General features: G+C 33.3%; 1 protein-coding gene across 4 annotated transcripts in view; it reads left to right on the top strand.

Moving 5' to 3' along the window:
- Positions 1–19,245, top strand: part of NEK7 (NIMA related kinase 7) — a 150,177-nt gene that overhangs the window by 97,699 nt on the left and 33,233 nt on the right. For all 4 annotated transcript variants that reach the window (XM_032288634.1, XM_032288637.1, XM_032288635.1 and 1 more), the window contains 3 exons: positions 222–332; positions 14,418–14,526; positions 15,408–15,515. In XM_032288634.1, the coding sequence (XP_032144525.1) occupies positions 222–332; positions 14,418–14,526; positions 15,408–15,515 (328 nt within the window). The remainder of the gene's footprint in view (positions 1–221; positions 333–14,417; positions 14,527–15,407; positions 15,516–19,245) is intronic.

Below are 19,245 nucleotides of genomic sequence, written 5' to 3' on the forward strand. Positions count from 1 at the left end.
TTCCTAATAAAGAATATTAAGATTAAGTTAATTTATACCTGGGGTTTACTTTTAATAATTGCCATATTTGTTTCAAAATTCACTAAAGAAAAATATACTGTCATGTTAAGATTTCTGTAATTTAAAAAATGCGGTTGTTTGTTCTTAAGTTGCAAAACTGTAAGTGATTCTTGGAAATTTACAGTAAAAAAAACCTTCTGATGCCCTTTTTATTTTCTCAGCAACTCAACCATCCAAATGTAATAAAATATTATGCCTCATTCATTGAAGATAATGAACTAAACATAGTGTTGGAACTGGCAGATGCTGGCGACCTATCCAGAATGATAAAGGTAAGTTTTTTAAAAATGTTAACGTTTTGTTTTTTTTTTTTCCCTAATAGAATTGCCTGTTAAACTATATATAGGGATATTAGGTGTTTTAAACTAAAGACCTCAATGCAAGGCTTATCTGGTAGATATGTAATAAATAGATGATTAGTGATCATAATTCTGAAACTGGTTTACTTGGTGATATTTACACTGGTCAGCTTAAAAATCTGAACACCCCAAAACCAACTTGGAAAGAGGCCAAGATACTTGTCTTCTGTAAGTCAAGTTACATTTTTGCTGTTTGATTCTCCGAGCAGACCCTTCTTGATCCTATGTCTCTGGACATGAGCAAAAGAGGTAGAAAGTGATTCTAGAGCAGCCTGACCTATTTCTGGGAGGGATCCATCAAAGAAAGTGGGATTTGCAGTCAGACCTTGGATATCAACCCCTACCTTGGCCACATAAAAGTTATTTAGCTTTCTTTTCTAAGGGCATATTAATTGGGTTTAAGTTCAGCTGCAATTAATAGAAACCCATAAGTAACAGTAGCTTAAAAATTTTGTCTTTGGGCCAGTTGCTTCTCTGTGTCACATTTTCTAAAAAACACAATAATAATAGAACGTGTTTCACAGGATTGTTTTAATGGTTGAATTAATATTTGTTAAGAATTTAGAAGAATGCCTCACACATTGTAAGGCTATGTAAATGTAGCTGTTGCTGCCATTATTATTGTTATTGTTCTTCTCTGTCACATAAAAGTTGGGCCTGTATGGTAGCTCTGCTCTGTCAAAATTATTTTAGCAATCCAGCCTGTTTCTAGCTTATTAAGTCACACTAGGCTTGAAGGGACAAGGAGTACATTCAGGCTTTCTCTTAAAGCACATTCCTGAATGCTGCCTGCCACACAACATTTTCAGCTTCATTCCCTTGGCCAGAATGTAGTAGTCTCATGTACCTATCCAGCTGCAAGGAAGGCTGGAAAATAAAGTCTTCATTCAGCCTACCGTGCGTCTAGTTAAACTTCTATTACTATGGAAGGCAAGTTGAACCATCTAGAAACAGAGAATAACTGAATGAGAAAAACAAAGGCTATTTATTCGAGCTTTCTGTAGCACGGGAGTCAGCCAATCATCACCTGCATCTTGGCAGAGAATTAAAAGCAGGTAAAGGAATGAAACGTTTATAGAGGGAAGAAAAGGGAAGCCTTCAGGTATGCCCTGATGGAAAGCTGCTGGCATGGAGAAGCCATAGACCAGCTGACTAGAAATAGGGCGTCTTTGTGATTGGTTAGAAGTTCATACTTGGCTTTCTCTGGTTGGTCCTAGTTAGAAGCAGTGACAAAATTAGGGAAGCTGTCAGTTGTTAATCAATTGTTATAGAAGTTACTGTTTAGCTTCCTAGATTGTCACTAGAGATAGCAATCTGGCTTCCTGCAAGTCTAGATTACAGCATGCTGGCTCCCTGGGTTGTTTACTATAGATAAAGGCTGTTTTCCTGGGTAGATAGGCACAGATATAGATGGATGGATATGTGCACATACATTAGTACATATGTCTTTAAAAATTATATATAAACATACTGCATATTATAGTACTTAACCGTCATAATAACACTATATGACAGGTGTTACTGACCCAATTTTATTTATATGGTCGTTCCTTTTTCTCCTTCATTCCCACGTCCCAGAAATAACCTCTAACCTTTATGTGCATAAAACCTTCCCAACTTTACTTGCTATCTTTATACACACTTAAATATAAAAATCTATACTAATCATGCATTTTTTCTCAGACACATCACAATTTATTTTTGCTTTGTTAATAATTGGATTGTTTTCATTTTTTATTCTTACAGAGGAATCTCAAGTACAAAGCCTTATATACATCAATACAACCATATACATACTCTATTATCTATTTCTATTACATAGATTCATATAAATAATATCACTGAGTAAGAATATGCACATTTTAAAACAGAGTAACCATTGCCAGATTATTCCCTTCAATAGTTAATACCAATTGGTAGCTTTTAAAAAAATAGCTCTATATTTTATTTTTTCATTTATTAGACATTTTACTCTGTGCCAGGTACATGGTTTATTGCTTTTTAGAACTCATTGTCTAGTGGGAGAAATAGGCATTTGACAAATACTAATATAAAACTACATACCTACAGTTGTAATAAGTTATATAAACAAAAGTGTGAGTTATAATGGAAAATTATAACAGGACATCTGAAACTACACTGGTGAATTCTGACGGCAGTTAAAGGATTTTAATCAGTGGTCCTATATCATCTTGACCTAGTTATTTAGTCTTAATGATTGAGCCAGCTTCCACATCAATAAAATTGGATCAGTAATACCTGTCCTACAGGGTTATTATGATGGTTAAGTAATATAGTATGTTTATATATATACTTTTTAAAGACTTATATACAAATGTATGTACACATACCCGTCCATCTGTGCCTGTACCCATGTATGATATCTGATAAGTATTCACCATTTTCTTTATTCCATTTAAGCCTCTGATCACTACTCTTCTTCTAGCCTCCTTGGATCACAGAAATCTATCCTTTTATACTCTTCAAAGTTGACTTCATTCTTCTAGTTTTACATAATAAATAGAAGTCACCAGACAGGAGGGCCCTCACTTTCCCATCGCCAAACCTGATAGACATACTTCTGTCGGTTGCTGTTCTCCCCTCCTTCTCTCCTGTTACCATATTCTTGTTAGATTGGAGGGATTGTTCTGTGCCCCTCCACCTGGGTTCTCTGTCCTTTTTCTGCCCATATTCTCAGAAATCTTAATTTCTATCGTTATCTGTTCCCAGTCCTAGATCCACAACCATTGTGTACTTCTGAGTTCCTTATCTCATCATTTAAATATTCTCAGGTCACTGTTAGTTTAAACATGTTTATATGTATACACATGTACACATACTTGTCTCACTTTCATTCATTTATTCATTCAAGAAACTTATTTTCCAGTGGCAAGTCAAATAAAATGCTAAAAGCAAGTACAATATATAATATGCCAGATGTTGATAAAATCAATGAAGAAAAATTAAAGAAAGACAATAAGGAGTTTGGAGGAGGTGTGTTGCTATTTTATTTTATTTATTTAATTAATTTTTTTGAGATGGAGTCTTACTCTGTCACCCAGGCTGGAGTGCAGTGGTGTGATCTCGGCTCACTGTAACCTCCACCTCCCAGGTTCAAGCAATTCTCCTGTCTCTGCCTCCCTAGTAGCTGGGATTACAGGCACACGCCACCACACCTAATTTTGCATTTTCAATAGAGATGAGATTTCACCAAAATGGTCAGGCTGATCTCAAATTCCTGACCTCAGGTGTTCACCTGCCTCAGCCTCCCAAAGTGCTCAAGTGAGCCACTGCACCTGGACTTCGTGTTGCTATTTTACATAAGATGATCTCAGATCTTCTTAAATCCTTCCACCCTTACCTCTGCCTGCCTTTTCCTTCAGTTACTACCCTAGTTCTTTTTTTTCCTTCACAGACACTTACTCCTGACCCTCTTTCCAACCTACCACACATAATGGCTCTTCAATGACCTCTCTCCTGAAAGCCAGAAGACTTTGCCCAGTCTTCATTGTGCTTGATCTCTCAGAAGCATTTGGCTCTGCTTTTCATACTCTTCTTTCTAAAATACTCCTCCACTGGCTTATTGAGTCCCACAGTGTCTTGATTTTCTTCCTACCTCTCTGGAGACTATCATTTTTCTTAACTGAGTCATTCTTTACTTCCTGGCCTTTAATGATGGAATTTTAAGTTTCAGTCCTGACTTTTTTTGTTTGTTTGTTTGTTTCATATTCACATTTATACCTATGGATTCAATTACTCTCTCTACTCTTGTTGACTTCCAGTTTTTTATCTTTAGTATGGAGCTGTCTTTAAATTCTGACTCCATGTGGCTCAATATGTCTGTAAACAAATTCCTTATAGACTACCCGTCCTCCCATGTTCCCTAACTTGAGGCTTGGCACCAGTTTATCTAGTTGTGCACTCTGGAAACCAGGACTCTTATTTGACATTTCACTCTCCCTTACCTCTTCTTTTCAATCTCACCAGATTCTGTTTATTTTTCCTTCTAAATGCCTTTCCAATTTCCCCACCCAGCTCCCTTTCCATTGCTCTCCCTGTCACCCCTCATTTGGAGAGAGTGAGAGCTTTTTAATTATCTCCCAGCACCCATGCCTTAAATCTGTTTCTCCATCAGTCTTTACGACGGTAGAGGGGAAAGAAAAATGAAAAATCTCCTTTCAATAAAATATTTCTAGGGTTTCACTTTAAGAGTAAAGACTAAAATGTTTGATAAGATTGAGTAATCCTTGTGTGATTCCCTCAGAAGATAAGCTCCCTCAGAGAAGATCAGATTCTGCTTTATGTATTCACATATCCCAAGTGCCTAGAGCAGTGCCTGGCACAGAGCTTGTGCTCAGCATATATTTGCTGTAGAATTTAACTCCTGTTTTCCCTCTTGCTGTGGCATATCAGCCATTCATTTCCTTGAATGTGTTTAATTTTTTCCTTCCTCAGGGAATTCATGTATGCAATTCCATCTACCTGAGATGCTCTCCTTCTCCATTCTTGGCTGACTTCATTTCTGTTAGTACTTCAGTTCTTAACTTAGATATCACTTGTTCAAGTATTTTTCTTTGACTCATAAGAGTATTTTATGGTATAAGTGCTCTCAGAGTACCCTTCCTACGTAGCACTTAGTAATATAATGATGTATTTATGTGTGTAATTATTTTATTGATGTTTGTATTTCCCATCAGACTTAAATTTCTGTTGAGCACAGAGACCATGTTGGCTTTGCTTACCTGGCTATGTTCAGTTTCTGGGAAGCCACTAGCTGATAGTACAGACCTCAGTAAATTTGTAGTAGATCGATGTATATAAGTTGGTTGTTTTACCTCTGATACATTTCTCTGTTCCAGGGCTCAGTAGATAACATGAGTGGTTGTCTAACAGTCACAGTGATTTCTTCCTGCTTTACGCTCTGGTCTCATAGAGAGTTGCTGTGATATTCAGTGTATTTGTTTTTACAGGAGTGGGCTTGGGGAGTTAAGAAATTCTAAAATTGTTTTCTGAACATGCTTATTCTGTAAGCAGTTCTTTATAAAATAGATTACAACAGGAAAAAAATCATAGGAACTTACTTTGTGAAGGAACAGAACAGGGACTTCAAGCTTTATAAAGGACAGCAGTGAATGTTTGAATTGTAATGAACATGATTCATTTCTTTATAGTGAGTAATATTGTAAATCATCGTACATCATAACAATATATTTCACTATCTCAAGTCTTCAGCTTAATTGGGGTAGAAGAGGAAATACAGCTGCTGGTCTGTATTCCAGAAATGAACCTCTGGATAGCATTGCATCAAAGATTTTTACAAGTAAATAATTAATTGCTTCAGAGCAGGCTGACAAATATAATTAAGCAATTTATAGTTGAAATATTCAGTATTTCTCTAATTAGTGACAAAGGAATACCTGAGGCTGTGGTCAGATGAAATACTTCCCAGATGAGTTTTAGGATAAAAGGAAATCTAGAATTTTTCATCATAATTTCTTCATTATCAGTAATCAGAATTTTAAAGGAAAATTAACTCTTGTTACAAAACAGATTTTAGTTAAATTGTGCTGTATATGCCATATATTTTCTTTATTGTAGTTAAATGGGACTCATAGATGCTCCATTTTGTAGTATACCGTATTATACTGTTTATTTTACTATTCTGATGTCAAGAAACATACTTGGTGATCAAGACCCAGTGAGACGAAATTAATCTCAAAAATATATAAATAAGAGGATTTTAAAATTTCAGCTTGTCAATAGAAAATGTTACTAAAATATATTATAAATTTTAATAGTTCATTTCACAAAATATACTTTATTCATTGAACTATTTGTAAGTGCCTGTATTTATAACTGCCTGTTGGTAAGTCAATTTGAGACAAATGGAATAAACTATAAATGTATACATTTAATATTAAATTTTTAAAAAAATTATTTTGTTAGAATAGAAATAAAACAAAATGTAACCTAATAAATATTTTGAGAAGAAACTCAGAGGTTTGTTATCTGCCAGAGAATGTCATACCATATCACAGTGGCTAAGAAGGAAACGAATATTATTCTTAAAATATTTTTAGTGAAATATGCAATACAAATAATTTAAATGGATGCCTGTCTTCTGCCAGAAGTTAGGCACTGCACCAAATAAATAATTAAGACTATTGCTTCTTATTTCTAGTATATTTAGATATAGGCTATGTTTTTGTTTTTTTTTTTTAAATAGAGTCTCGCTCTGTAGCCCAGGCTGGGGTGCAGTGGTACAATCTTAGCTCACTGCAACCTCCGCCTCCTGGGTCCCGGTTCAAGCAGTTCTCCTACCTCAGCCTCTCAGGTAGCTGGGATTACAGGCACGAACCACCATGCCCAGCTAATTTTTGTATTTTTTAGTAGCAATGGGGTTTTACCATGCACCATGTTGGCCAGTCTGGTCTTGAACTCCTGACCTCGTGATCCACCCGCCTGGGCCTCCCAAAGTGCTGGTATTACAGCCATGAGCCACCGCGCCTGGCCTAAGCTATCTTCTTAAATTGCTGACTTTGTGTTTTCTACCTTGTTGCCACTTGTGAGTCATTCCTTTTGAATTTGGTAGGAGCCTTAAAACGATTTTTCTTCATACATACATAAAATTAATTTTACATACTGATTTTTTGTGTGTTTACAATTGTATTTTGTATTAATTTTTTTATTGCTGCATAGCAAATCACCACAAATTTAGCAGCTTTAAGCAACACAAATTTATTAACTCTACATTTCTGTGGGTCAGAAGTAGTGGATTCTCTGCTGAAGGTCTTAGAAAATTGAAATCAAGATGCCCTTTGGGGCTTTGAGCTCACTGAGGTTGAGCTTCTTTTTCCATGTTTGCTGGTTGTTGGGGGAATTCAGTTCTTGAAGTTACATGGCTAAAGTTCTTGCTTCCCTCCTGGTTATCAACTGGGGGCTATTCTCAGATTCTCAAGGCTCCCAGCCATTTTCTACTACATTCCTTTCTACAGCCTGCCATTGTGCTCCCATAAGACCTGCAGGGGAGTTTCTCTGGGTTCAGTTCTCTCTTGACTTCTTTGAATGGCTCACTCAATTAGGTAAGCACTATCCAGGCCAATGTCCTTCTTGATTAACTCAAAGTCAGCAGATTAGGGACCTTAATTACATCTGAAAAATCCCTTCTTCTACATAACATTATATTAAATGGGAAGAATATTTCATAATATTCACATGCCCTGTTTCAAGGGAAGGGAATTATACAACCAGACTTGAGAATTTGGGGGAGTGAGGTACATCTTAGAATTCTGCTCACCACAGACATTAATAAATTAGCTAGAATGTCAACCATGTTTTGGAGATAACTGTTATCTTCAAATATTATAACTTAAAAATCTTGTTCACCTCCTTGGTTTGGCTGTTTTTATATTTTTAGACACATTTTTGTTTGTTTGTATTCGAATGTAGAGGTTGTATTGGAAGTAAAATCACTTTGAAATGTCTTTTACACTCTTGACCTTTGGATCCTTAAAGCAATAAAGGTTTCCCAGCAGTCCCATCTCTCTTTGATAACTCTGATTTATTGTTTACCAGGATACCTACACTTTCCGTTTCAGCATCTGGACAAAGTATATAGCCCATGTCAGACAGTTAGGAGAACTGCCAGTGATTCCAAATGCAGTTTACCAGTAAGTCTTTTGTATAAGACTGTCATCTATCTTATATTTCATTTTAGAATATTCTGAAGTCCTAAGGTTACAAATTATCTGAAAAAACTACACAGGATTTAATATTTTATACATATATGTATATGTACACACACACCCACATAAATAGGTACATTTACTTAGGTACCTACACATAATATATATACACCTTTGTGTATATCCATATAAATTTATGCCTACATATGGTGTGTATATGTGGGTGTGTTATATAGAATTATTTTTATAGAAGCAATGCTACTTATAAAATATCACTTGGATTTTCCTTAATATTTAAGTAGTCTGATAGTGAAGCAGCATAGAACTTAGAGATTTCAGGAAACTGAACACTTTATACCATGAAATGACCATTATGTAATTCTGTGAGCATAAATAAAAGGTGATTTAGGAACTTTGAACTCTGTTTGCTTGGAAAAGTTGAAGATAATTTTGAAGGAGTTTATTGCTCCTTACCTTTGAAGGTGATAGTGGTATACAGCCGCCTTTCGTAAATCATGTAATACCGCTGTGAGCAGTAATTTTGGTAACTATAGACAATTAAAGAGATGGAATACAGACACCATTGTGTTAAGCATCTTAATTTCTCTCCTTCAGATTTCACTTGAGATACTTTTACTGTTCTGCTGTGTTTGCTTTGTTCATTATGAAAATTAAAATACTCTTCAACTCTCTTAGTGTTTTCTAGTATAACATAGCAAGAAATAATTTATTAAAGAAGGAAATATTTCTGTTTGTCTTTGTGACCTTCTGTGTCTCCTCAAAGACTGACTGTTCTTTTTAATCTCCCTTTCTCTATCGCTAGTACTCTGATGCAGTAGAGAAAACATTTTAAGTATTTCCAAGTATTTTCTTATCAGTTTTAGTAATGTGGAAACTTAAGAATTATTCACATGGCAGGAATGCAGGAGTCATTCTTTGTAGCAATTCTGATGCATTCATGTATTTTTATTGTTGATCTTTTGTTTTTTTAATATTCTAAATAAGTTTCCTTGATATTGATGTACCAGTGTTCAGGAGACAGCTGTTTTGGGGAAGTTTTGTGACTTTATGAGTACTTATTTTTCTTGTTTGGTAAATAATTTAAGAGGTTACTTTTTTTTTTTCCCCTCAAGGTTTAATTGCTCAGGAAAAATGTCTTCTGTTTCTCATTTTCTACCCTAAGATGAAATATATTTTTGGCCTGCATTAATAACCTGCATAATTTTAACTTTGGGGAATGAATTGATTATGTTTTATTATAATCTAAAAACAGCTTAGTACACAGCTTAGTACACTCTTAATAGATTTTCCAACATTGCAGGAAAAGACAAAGGCTAATAGGCCCTGAATAGGCAGATAAAATGAGATGCTAGTAATGAGTACCTTCAGTGGTCTCATGACTGTCACGCCCATTCTACTTTACACCTTCTAATGCAACTTAAGGTATCTGAATTTTATTCAGAGTGCCAAGAGAGAAAATATTTACACACTGTAAGTTAGTATTACATACCAAAATTTTAATTTTTATATAATTTCCCACAATTGTGTATAGCAAATATTTGTGAAGTTAAGTTTGTTGATAACCTCATTATACCTTCCAAAGAAAAGTATTTCCATAGAAAGATTAATACATAATAAAAATTACACTCAAAACTGTCCATTATACTTCCAGAAGCATCCTTTTTCATCACCCAGTCTCTGTGCATTTAATTCTTTGAAATAGCCACAGCAATGTATAGTCTTATAAAATTGCATTATAATTACAAAGATATGTTTGGAAACATAACATCCCCTCTGATGGTAAATGTTTGACCTAATTACAAGCTTATAACAAAGAACTCTAACTACTTTTCATCTCATGTAAAAACCTTTTATAGTATTAAATGGACCAATAGGGATCTCTGAGGTATTTTATTGTTGCTTTTTTTTTTTTTTGCTTTGTTTTTTATTAATTGGATATACGAAGGATAAGTCATATCAAGAAACTGTTATTTTTAAGTATAAAAAATGTGCCAAACAGACATTTATTATTTCTGTTTTATTTGAAACTAAGACTGTAGACCCACAGATTATATTTTAGAATGGTGGAGACTCAATAGATCATCTCCCAACTCTTTATAATAGAGTGAGGAAGCTGAGACCCATCAAGCTTAAGTGGCTTACTCAAGGTCACACAACCAGTTACTGTCAAACCTTATAATCAGGTCTATTATTATAAGATGGATATGGATTGTATTAGTGGCACATTTAAACATTTGACAACACTCCAAGCAGGAAATGTTTCCTTATATTTAACATAAATCACTTACTTCCTCTTACTAGATACTTGGAAGAAATGGTGAGCAGCTGGTGCCTGTAATTCCACTTCTCTTATAACGTCATTATTTCTCATCATTTTTAGGAAATTAGGAATTTCTAATTAGGAATTAGAAATGATAATTTAGGAATTACCATTTTTCCTAATCCTTTTCAAAAACACCTTGCACACCAGGATTGCATTTTTTTTTTTTTTTTAACCACAGCAGTATATTTCTAAAGGATGCTTAGTACATGCCTCCCTCGATTGACTACACAATTGCAAGTCCTTTTGTTAAAAATCAGAATTTTTGATGTGGCAGTAACAGAGATTTAAACCAAGTGCCAGACCTGCATAACACAGGGAGAATATTAGAATTGGATGATTCAGAAATAAGCAGTGAATATGCTACTTGGAGTTGTAGTGTCTAGAATGCAGGAACCAAGTTAACCAATTGAGGTCAAAAATGGCACTTAGGTATTCAGTGTCCACTATATAATTGGATTTGGTCTTGGTCATTTAATTTGTAGGAGGATGTTGGGAGATTAATAATTTTAAATTTAATTTTTAGATTTAAAAAAAATTTTAAAGAATATTTGAAATGAGACAGCTTGCACCAGCTAGCCCTTTTTATATTAATATAAATCACTTAGATGGTGATGCAGATGTGTTTTACCAGATATTCTGAATTTCACCTAAAGGAAATGCTGATACTCTTCTTACACATAAGTGAGAATATTATATAATCTGATGTTTGTATATACATACATTTTATATGAAAATTGATTAGCTTTCTGTTACATCTGATTTTTCTATTTGAATAATGTCTAGTATTCATTTGAATAATTTTTATAAAAGTGGAAAAGGTGCTTTTAAAGTAAATAGGATTTGAAGATTTGCATAGAGAAAAGACTAGCCTACTTAAAAAAATAAGACTAAGCACAATTATGTCCAAGTGATCAGTTATACCTGGGTGTTTGTTTTTTTTTTTTTTGCCTGCCCATAAATTTTTAGATACTTTATTTTTAACTATTAAAGAGTTGTAATTCTATCATAGCATAAATATGGTAAAAGTGCCCTGTCACATACTCTTTTCGTTTTTGTATAAATATTTATATCAATACCAACTTTTAAATGTATTGGTTACATTATTTATTGCTATATTAAAAACTTACTATATAACAAATATACTTACCTTTTTTACTTTTTACATATTGGCATTAGATTTTTAATCAGAGCTAAACATTTATATAGGGCTGCCTTTTTTAAGGGAAAAAAGAATTTTCAAACAATAATGCTATTTGGCTAGAGAATTAACTTTTAAAAAGATATGTGTTTATTGGAATAAGTTTTAAGAGAAAGTTGTTCTTTCTTTTTTTTTTAATTCTTTGGCTTTATGAAAGTTCCCACTTTGTAGTGCTAATATACACTTTATCCATAGTAAAAAGAATTCCAATTTTCTTTTTTTTTTTTTTTTTTAAGAATTCCAATTTTCATTGTCTTTTTGCTGTTCTTCCTCGTTTAAGAGGCAGCCAACAGTGCCACCCTCAGAACAGACAGGCTTTTCTCATTGTAAGTGTTGGTTTTCTCAAAAAAAGAAAAGAAAAAGAAACTAGAAACCAGAAAAACCTTTACTTAAGGAATGGTTTAAAAACCACATATGTTTAAACAGACACATTAAAAATAATGAGAGATACCAATGGTATAATGAAGCTGCCTTTATTTTATGACAAAAGCGAAGTCATGTTATTCTTCCAAGGCCTATAACTAATTTAGATGCTTAACTCTAACCAGGTCATTCTGAGTAGCATTATATTGAATTCAGTATAAGTCACCATTTTTAACTTGTAAGTGACAGTCTCAAAGAATACAGAAATGTGAAAATAATCAGATAATATTGATCTGGTAACATCTTCCCTATTGTGCAGTTTGGGGGCAATTATGAAATTATGCCTTTTCTTTTAGATTTGATTTCTTTTTTATAATGGTATTTAAAAAGTAAACTGCCAACTACATTATAATTATGATTTCAAAATTTGTATTAAAGCATAAAAAGTTGTTTTCATGGTCTGATACGGTATATTTGTTTTTGAATGAAAAGAAACCTGGTCGCCGTCTTCCTGTTGACATCAAACAGTCCTCTGATATGCTAATGCAGCGTCAGGGAGAGCACATATACAGGGTTTATTTGGACTCATTCCAAATCTGAAAGAAAATTATGTGTAAAGAACTGATTTTGCAGCATTGCTCCCTTTGAATGAAAACTGATGTTGACACAGTCTGCAATTAAAAAGACTTAGTATTGAAACATGATATGGGAGGTTTCTAACATGTTAGTAAGACACTGATTTGCTTTTTAATTATCTGGTAATTTAATTCTTATTTATTCTTTGGAGTGTAATGTTACTGGCGTAATAGCTATTGAAATTACTGATAAATTTATTTCTGTAGTATGTGTTGTAAGAAAGATTAACGTAAGATTATTAGCTTTTTCTTAAGGATTTATTCTTTGGTACATACATTGAGTATATATGTGACAGTAGATAGAATCTTTTGCTAAGTGTGAAGTAGAGATATCAGCAGATTTCCTTGTACTGTTTTGCCATTCAGCCTGCCCTCAGCTGGTCACAGGTATAAAAATTGAAAGGTAGCTATTTTAGAATATGCTCAAGTATAGTTTCTCCATATTCAATAACAAAAAATCAATTTAGTTGGACTTCTCAAAGTGTCTTTGGACAAATTGCATTAAAGTACATATTAGTACTATTTTACTATCTATATATATTTTAAAACAGTTAAAACTATCAGAAAATTATATGGAAACCAATTAAAATGCAGTATTCATGTTGATCAATTACAAGTATTGTTAAATGGGAAACCAATTGCATTTTGTTTTTGAAAAATAATTTTTATGTATTGAATCGTTTTAAGTCTTATGAAGCTAAGAACTTTGTCCTGGAAAGAATGTATTGTTAGTATAGTCTTCTAGCAGATTTATTGCAGAAAAAATGAGCATAAATAAGTACCTCTGGTTTTACATTTACTGTAGTATTTGCTCTCTTATGTGCAAGGTCCACTCTCCTAAGTAGCCTGTTGGTGCTCTCAGCTTTTTGCCTGGGCATTCTTGTAAGGTTTTGCTTCCATGGAGCTTAGTTTCATTCATTCAAAGCAAAGCTTGCATTGTGCAGTAGAAATATTCATGAAAACTTTTTTTTGTAAATTCTTTTTATTTATTTAATTTTTAATACATTGTGATATTTCAAATCACCAGGGTGGTTCAGTATTTAAAAGGAATTCTGTTAGTGAAACCTTCTGTCAGGAGGAGAATTGTCTTTTTTTTTTTTTTTTTTTTTCTTTTGAGACAGAGTTTCGCTCTTGTTGCCCAGGCTGGAGTGCAATGGCGCGATCTCCGCTCACCGCAACCTCCGCCTCCTGGGTTCAGGCAATTCTGCCGCCTCAGCCTCCTGAGTAGCTGGGATTACAGGCATGCGCCACCATGCCCAGCTGATTTTTTGTATTTTTAGTAGAGACGGGGTTTCACTATGTTGACCAGGATGGTCTCAATCTCTTGACCTCGTGATCCACCCGCATCGGCCTCCCAAAGTGCTGGGATTACAGGCGTGAGCCACCGTGCCCGCCCCGAAGAATTGTCTTTTAATGAACATAATTACCTATAGGTATCTAGACTTTTTTATTCTGGCTTTTCTTAAAATGAGGTTTGACATCTTCCTTTTAGGACAGGAAAGTATTTTATATAGATGTTAATTTTTTGAAATAGAGGGACATGACAAAAACATACTGTTACACAGTTTGTGCTAACCTTAGTTATAATAGGAAAAAACTTAAGCCATTATGTCAGATAAAATTCTTGGAATCATTTCAGTATAGAGATCATATGCTTTTTAGTTGATAATAGTAGATAAAATTAGATTTTTTTTATTTATGTATTTTTGCAAGTCAGAATTCAGTCTTGAAAAATTTTAGTTTTTATAATTCTTATTTTTAATTTTCAAAAAGCATTTTAAGAAGCAAAAGAGGCTAATTCCTGAAAGAACTGTCTGGAAGTACTTTGTTCAGCTTTGCAGCGCTTTGGAACACATGCATTCTCGAAGAGTCATGCATAGAGGTAAGATAAAATCATTAAGAACTTTTAATCTTGTTTTAAATGATATAAGTTCTTCAGAATAAACGTCTTCCAGTCATTACATAATATCATACTTTTTCAGGGAATTATTTTCAAATTATAATTATGTTAGAATGTTAAACCTTTAAATAAAGCACTACTTGGTTTTAAATAAGAATGTAAATTAATTGACTTTTGAGCATCTTACTAACCAGTAAGATGCTGTTGGTAAAGACAAAACAGCAGTCAAATATACATATAAGGGAGAGTTTTTTTCTTCTTCAAATAATGTATATTATAAACACTTAGATTTTTAATATTCAGTATTAACTCAGTATTCTTGATTATCAATCAAGTGATTAAGCAGAGTATGTTAGGTTACATCAATAAGTAATTGATCCACTGATACTGAAATGTGAAAAATTTTAATACAATTTGTTTATGCAATTAGGATTTTTAAAGCCATCTAAGTAAATAATTATATGCCTAATATTGTTGTTGTGGTTTTCTGTTTTATGCAAATCTACCAGCAAGTTAATCTTTAGTAAGATATTTTATTTAAAATTGATATCAAAAGGACACGTGTATTTTGTGCTTTGAATTTCACAAAAGGGTTTTTGAAAATGGAAAACAAAATGCATTTAAAATAGAAATTAATAATCATGTTCATCATGCTACATTGATGATTATCCATCTATCAGAAAACTGAGAACTTCTAGGTATTAGGATACACCAGAATTATTCAAAATAAAGTAATTGGTTCATAATTCAGACCTTCATGATTAAAATAAATTTTAAGTTCTGTCATGAAAAGTAGTTATTGATTCCTTTAACATTTCTAAAATGTCTGTCATCTTTCACCTGATCCCTTCATTTATTCACAGATATAAAACCAGCTAATGTGTTCATTACAGCCACTGGGGTGGTAAAACTTGGAGATCTTGGGCTTGGCCGGTTTTTCAGCTCAAAAACCACAGCTGCACATTCTTTAGGTAAGAGACACAATATAATTTCATTTAGTTACTTTGTGTGTGTGTGATTAAAAGGTAAGAGGTGTACCAATTACATGCCAGCTCTTACATTCTTAATAAAACTATTTTTAAAATCGTCAGGTCCTGAACAGATGCCTATAACTCTCTATTAGGTATAAGGGTTCCTCTAATATGACATTTGGATACTTCTGGTAACTTGACCTCAGGCAGGCACTGAGTTAAAAATGCTGATAAATCTGTTTTAACTATTGCCATGGAAAAGTCCTTTTATTCTGCATTGAATAATAGGTAATATGGTGACTAAGCTGTCCCTTGGTAGAGGACTTTACCTGACCATTTAAAAATACAGTCGTAGACTGTAAACTTTTATTTATTAAAATAACAAACATGGTTGTGAGTATTGTTTAGAAATAATAGAAATTACCAGAAAGAAATAATTTTTAAATTGAGCAACTTAAAATGAATGATAGAGCTTATCTTAAAACTCCTCAAATCGTGTTTTCTCCTTGTAAGTCCAGGGCTTAGATCCAATGGTGACAATCAGAATTCAGTAAAAGTTATGTTAAAAGTAAGTTGGCTTTAATTTAATGGTGCTCATCTTTGGTGTCATAATTTCATTGAAAGTCATGGGTTTTTTAATAAAATTGTTTTGAAATATGAAATAAAAACATTTTAAATGGCCTGATGAGGAATAAATGAGTTACAATAAACAACAAAGTAGTGAAATGAGCATCTAAGTTAGTTGACTAGAGTTTTTAAGTTTTTCTGGCTTTTTTACCTAAGGTTCTCTATGTCCTTGAACCTGTCATTGACTTTTTCTATATTTCTCGAACAGTACCTAAAGCATAAGTACTCAATTAATATTCACTGAATTACAAAATATTGTATCCTAGTTTCAAGAGTGTTGAAAAGATAATGCTTTGCATTTTTAACAGAATTTCAATTTTGTCAAGTATTTTGAGAAAATGAAATTTCACAGTGATGCTGAATAACAGTTTTTTCTCCTTTCACTTCACATTTCTTTTATAATTTTTCCTGAATAAAGAAATTTGACATGAAATTCCATAAGAAATGCATAAGTTTGCCTAGCACTTTAATAAAATGTTAATTTGGGAAGTTACAATTCATACAGTACAAAGAGTGGAGGATTTCTGTAAAGAAAATCTTAGGCTGTTCCAAGCCAGTGCCATTTATCGCTAGTAGATAACATGTTTTCACTTTGTTACTCATCTGAATAGAAGAATGGCATAAAAGCTTGCTGTCACTAGTTTAGTTAGAAATGCCAGGCTACAATTACACACACACCCCTGCACGTGCCCATGCTCATGGACATACATGTGTTGTTTACTTGCTGCTTTGCAGACTGTCCCTGAGCCTGCTATAGTAATCCGTTCTGAAGGATCCAGCGTTATTACATGAAATATATCTTAACCAGTTTGCTTAGTTTGCCTGATACTGTCTCTTGCAAAAGTTCTAAACAGAATTTACGAACACATATGCATCTCCAAATTGAGGTGATGTGCTAGTCAAAATTATGTGATAAAATTAATTTTAATAGATTTAATAATTCATTATGAATTTCTAATACCAAGTTTTATCAAAATCAACTCACCTAGGGTCATGTGGTTATATATATTATACATATACATTATGTATATTTATGTAATATATGTTATCTGTAATATGTATCTAATACACATTATAAATAAAATACATGGTCATGCCCTTAATTACTAAGCATTTTAAGACATACCTGAAATACAGCAGTGAAAAAATAGAAACGAGACTGTTTTCTTAATGTATGAATTAATAGAAAAATAATTTTTTCACAAGTATTTTTTGTTTTACGTATTATTTTGAGGAAAAAAAGTCTCCTGAAAATAAGAAAATTTCCTTTATCCCTGCTGAGAATTAAAATTTGGATTCTAGTCTACTAAGGCTCTGTGGATCCCATAAAAATCCTACTTGGAAGAGTCCAGAAAAACTCTCTGTTAACATACAATATATGTAGAAATCCTGACAGACATTCTTGATGACATGTTCACCCTAATTTTGCTTACAGAAAACATGATAGAACTATAGATTTTATTGTATGTTAATTCATGTTTTAATTTTACCAAGGATACAGTCTGTAGGGCATGATTCATCCATAGATCAGGTCTAAATTTCAGTGAAATTATAAATAAATGAGATCTGTATGCAGTTCATAAGGAAAAATCTGAATAAGTTTAAACAAAGTTTGTCCTAGAGCCAAATTTCTTTTAACTTTGGAAAGGAGGTATTTTCAAGAATTTAATTTTAAAATGCAAAGATATGTAAGATTTTAAAAACATCTTAGGCATTTATATTTTTAAAATACATTTTTGTTGAAAAATTAAGATACGATTTTAACTTTAATTCATTAATAGGCCTACGCCTTTCCAAAACTATTTTGTATTTAGCAGTTCTTAAGAGATTGGAAAGTCTTTGCATTTTCAGTTGTCTCTTCATTTTGTGTCTCATATTTGTATCTTTTGATTCCCTGACAAATCAACATACAATAAAACCTGTAGTTCTGTCTTATCTTCTGTAAGGAAATAAAGTTGTGTAGATGGCCACATTTTCAATCACTTTTCAGAACCAGTAGTAATTCCTTGAATACAAAGATTGAAAATTACAGATACTAAATCTGATGTTGCTGGATGTTCAAACTGTATTCAGATCTTCAAAACTGAAAAATACCCTAACAGGCCTTAACTTCTTTTTCTGCTTCCTCCCAGCTGCCATCACATATATTGTCTCAAAATATCTCTACTTTCCTTTCCCTCTTCCTTACTCGATAATTACTTCAGATTTGGACTAGGAGATACTCTCTTTTGTTATTGATATTCTTCATAATCCATTCTGAATGTTTCCACTAGAGTTATCTTCCTCAAAGACATTATCTGATTGTGTTACTTCCCTCAAAATCCTCCTTGGTTCCCTGTTGCCCGAAGAATATCATGCGAAGTCCTTGGTCTGGCATTCAGAGCCCTAAACAATTTGGTGTCCTCTGACTTTCCAATCCGATTATTGACTGTGTCTCCCCACTCCTGATGTGTCAGCATGTTTTTTCTGTTGCCTTCTTCTGAACATGAGAAATAGCATGATATTTTGGAAAGAATCAAGAACGCAGGGATTTGCCTGCTCTGTAGGACCTTGATCAAGCTATTTATTAACTTTTCTAAAACTCAGTGTCTGTATTTATAAAAATAGAAATGCAGGTAATAACCAACCTATGTTGTCCCTTAACTCCTAATCAGTCCCTGACCAAATAGTATAATGAATGCAAAAGTGTTTTCTTAATGCTGTAATGAAGCGTATAAATGTTCAATGGCTTATGGTGGTGGTGAGCTGGTGAAGATACAGAAAAAGAAAAGGGGAGGTGGAGAGGTTCTTCATGTACAGTTTATTTATTCTGCCTGAACTGACTGATTCAAAAAATTGCTTTCATACCTATTATATGGAGGTGCTATTCTAGAGAAAAGGAATGTAGCCTAAGCAAGACAAGTCCTCAGGGAGCTTACATTATGGTGGGAGGAAATAGACAATAAAGCAAACAAAAAACTAAGATGAATTATTAGTGATGTGATAGAAAATGGCCAACTGGGGAACTAATTTGGAAAGGGTGAGGTGGGGCAAGGCCCCTTTGAGAAGTGATATTTGAACTGACATGCAAAGGATGCAAAAGGGACAGCTATGAAATAATATC

Source organism: Sapajus apella, unplaced genomic scaffold (assembly GCF_009761245.1).
Source record: "Sapajus apella isolate SASKATOON/1434 unplaced genomic scaffold, GSC_monkey_1.0 scaffold22, whole genome shotgun sequence".
Taxonomy (NCBI): domain Eukaryota; kingdom Metazoa; phylum Chordata; class Mammalia; order Primates; family Cebidae; genus Sapajus; species Sapajus apella.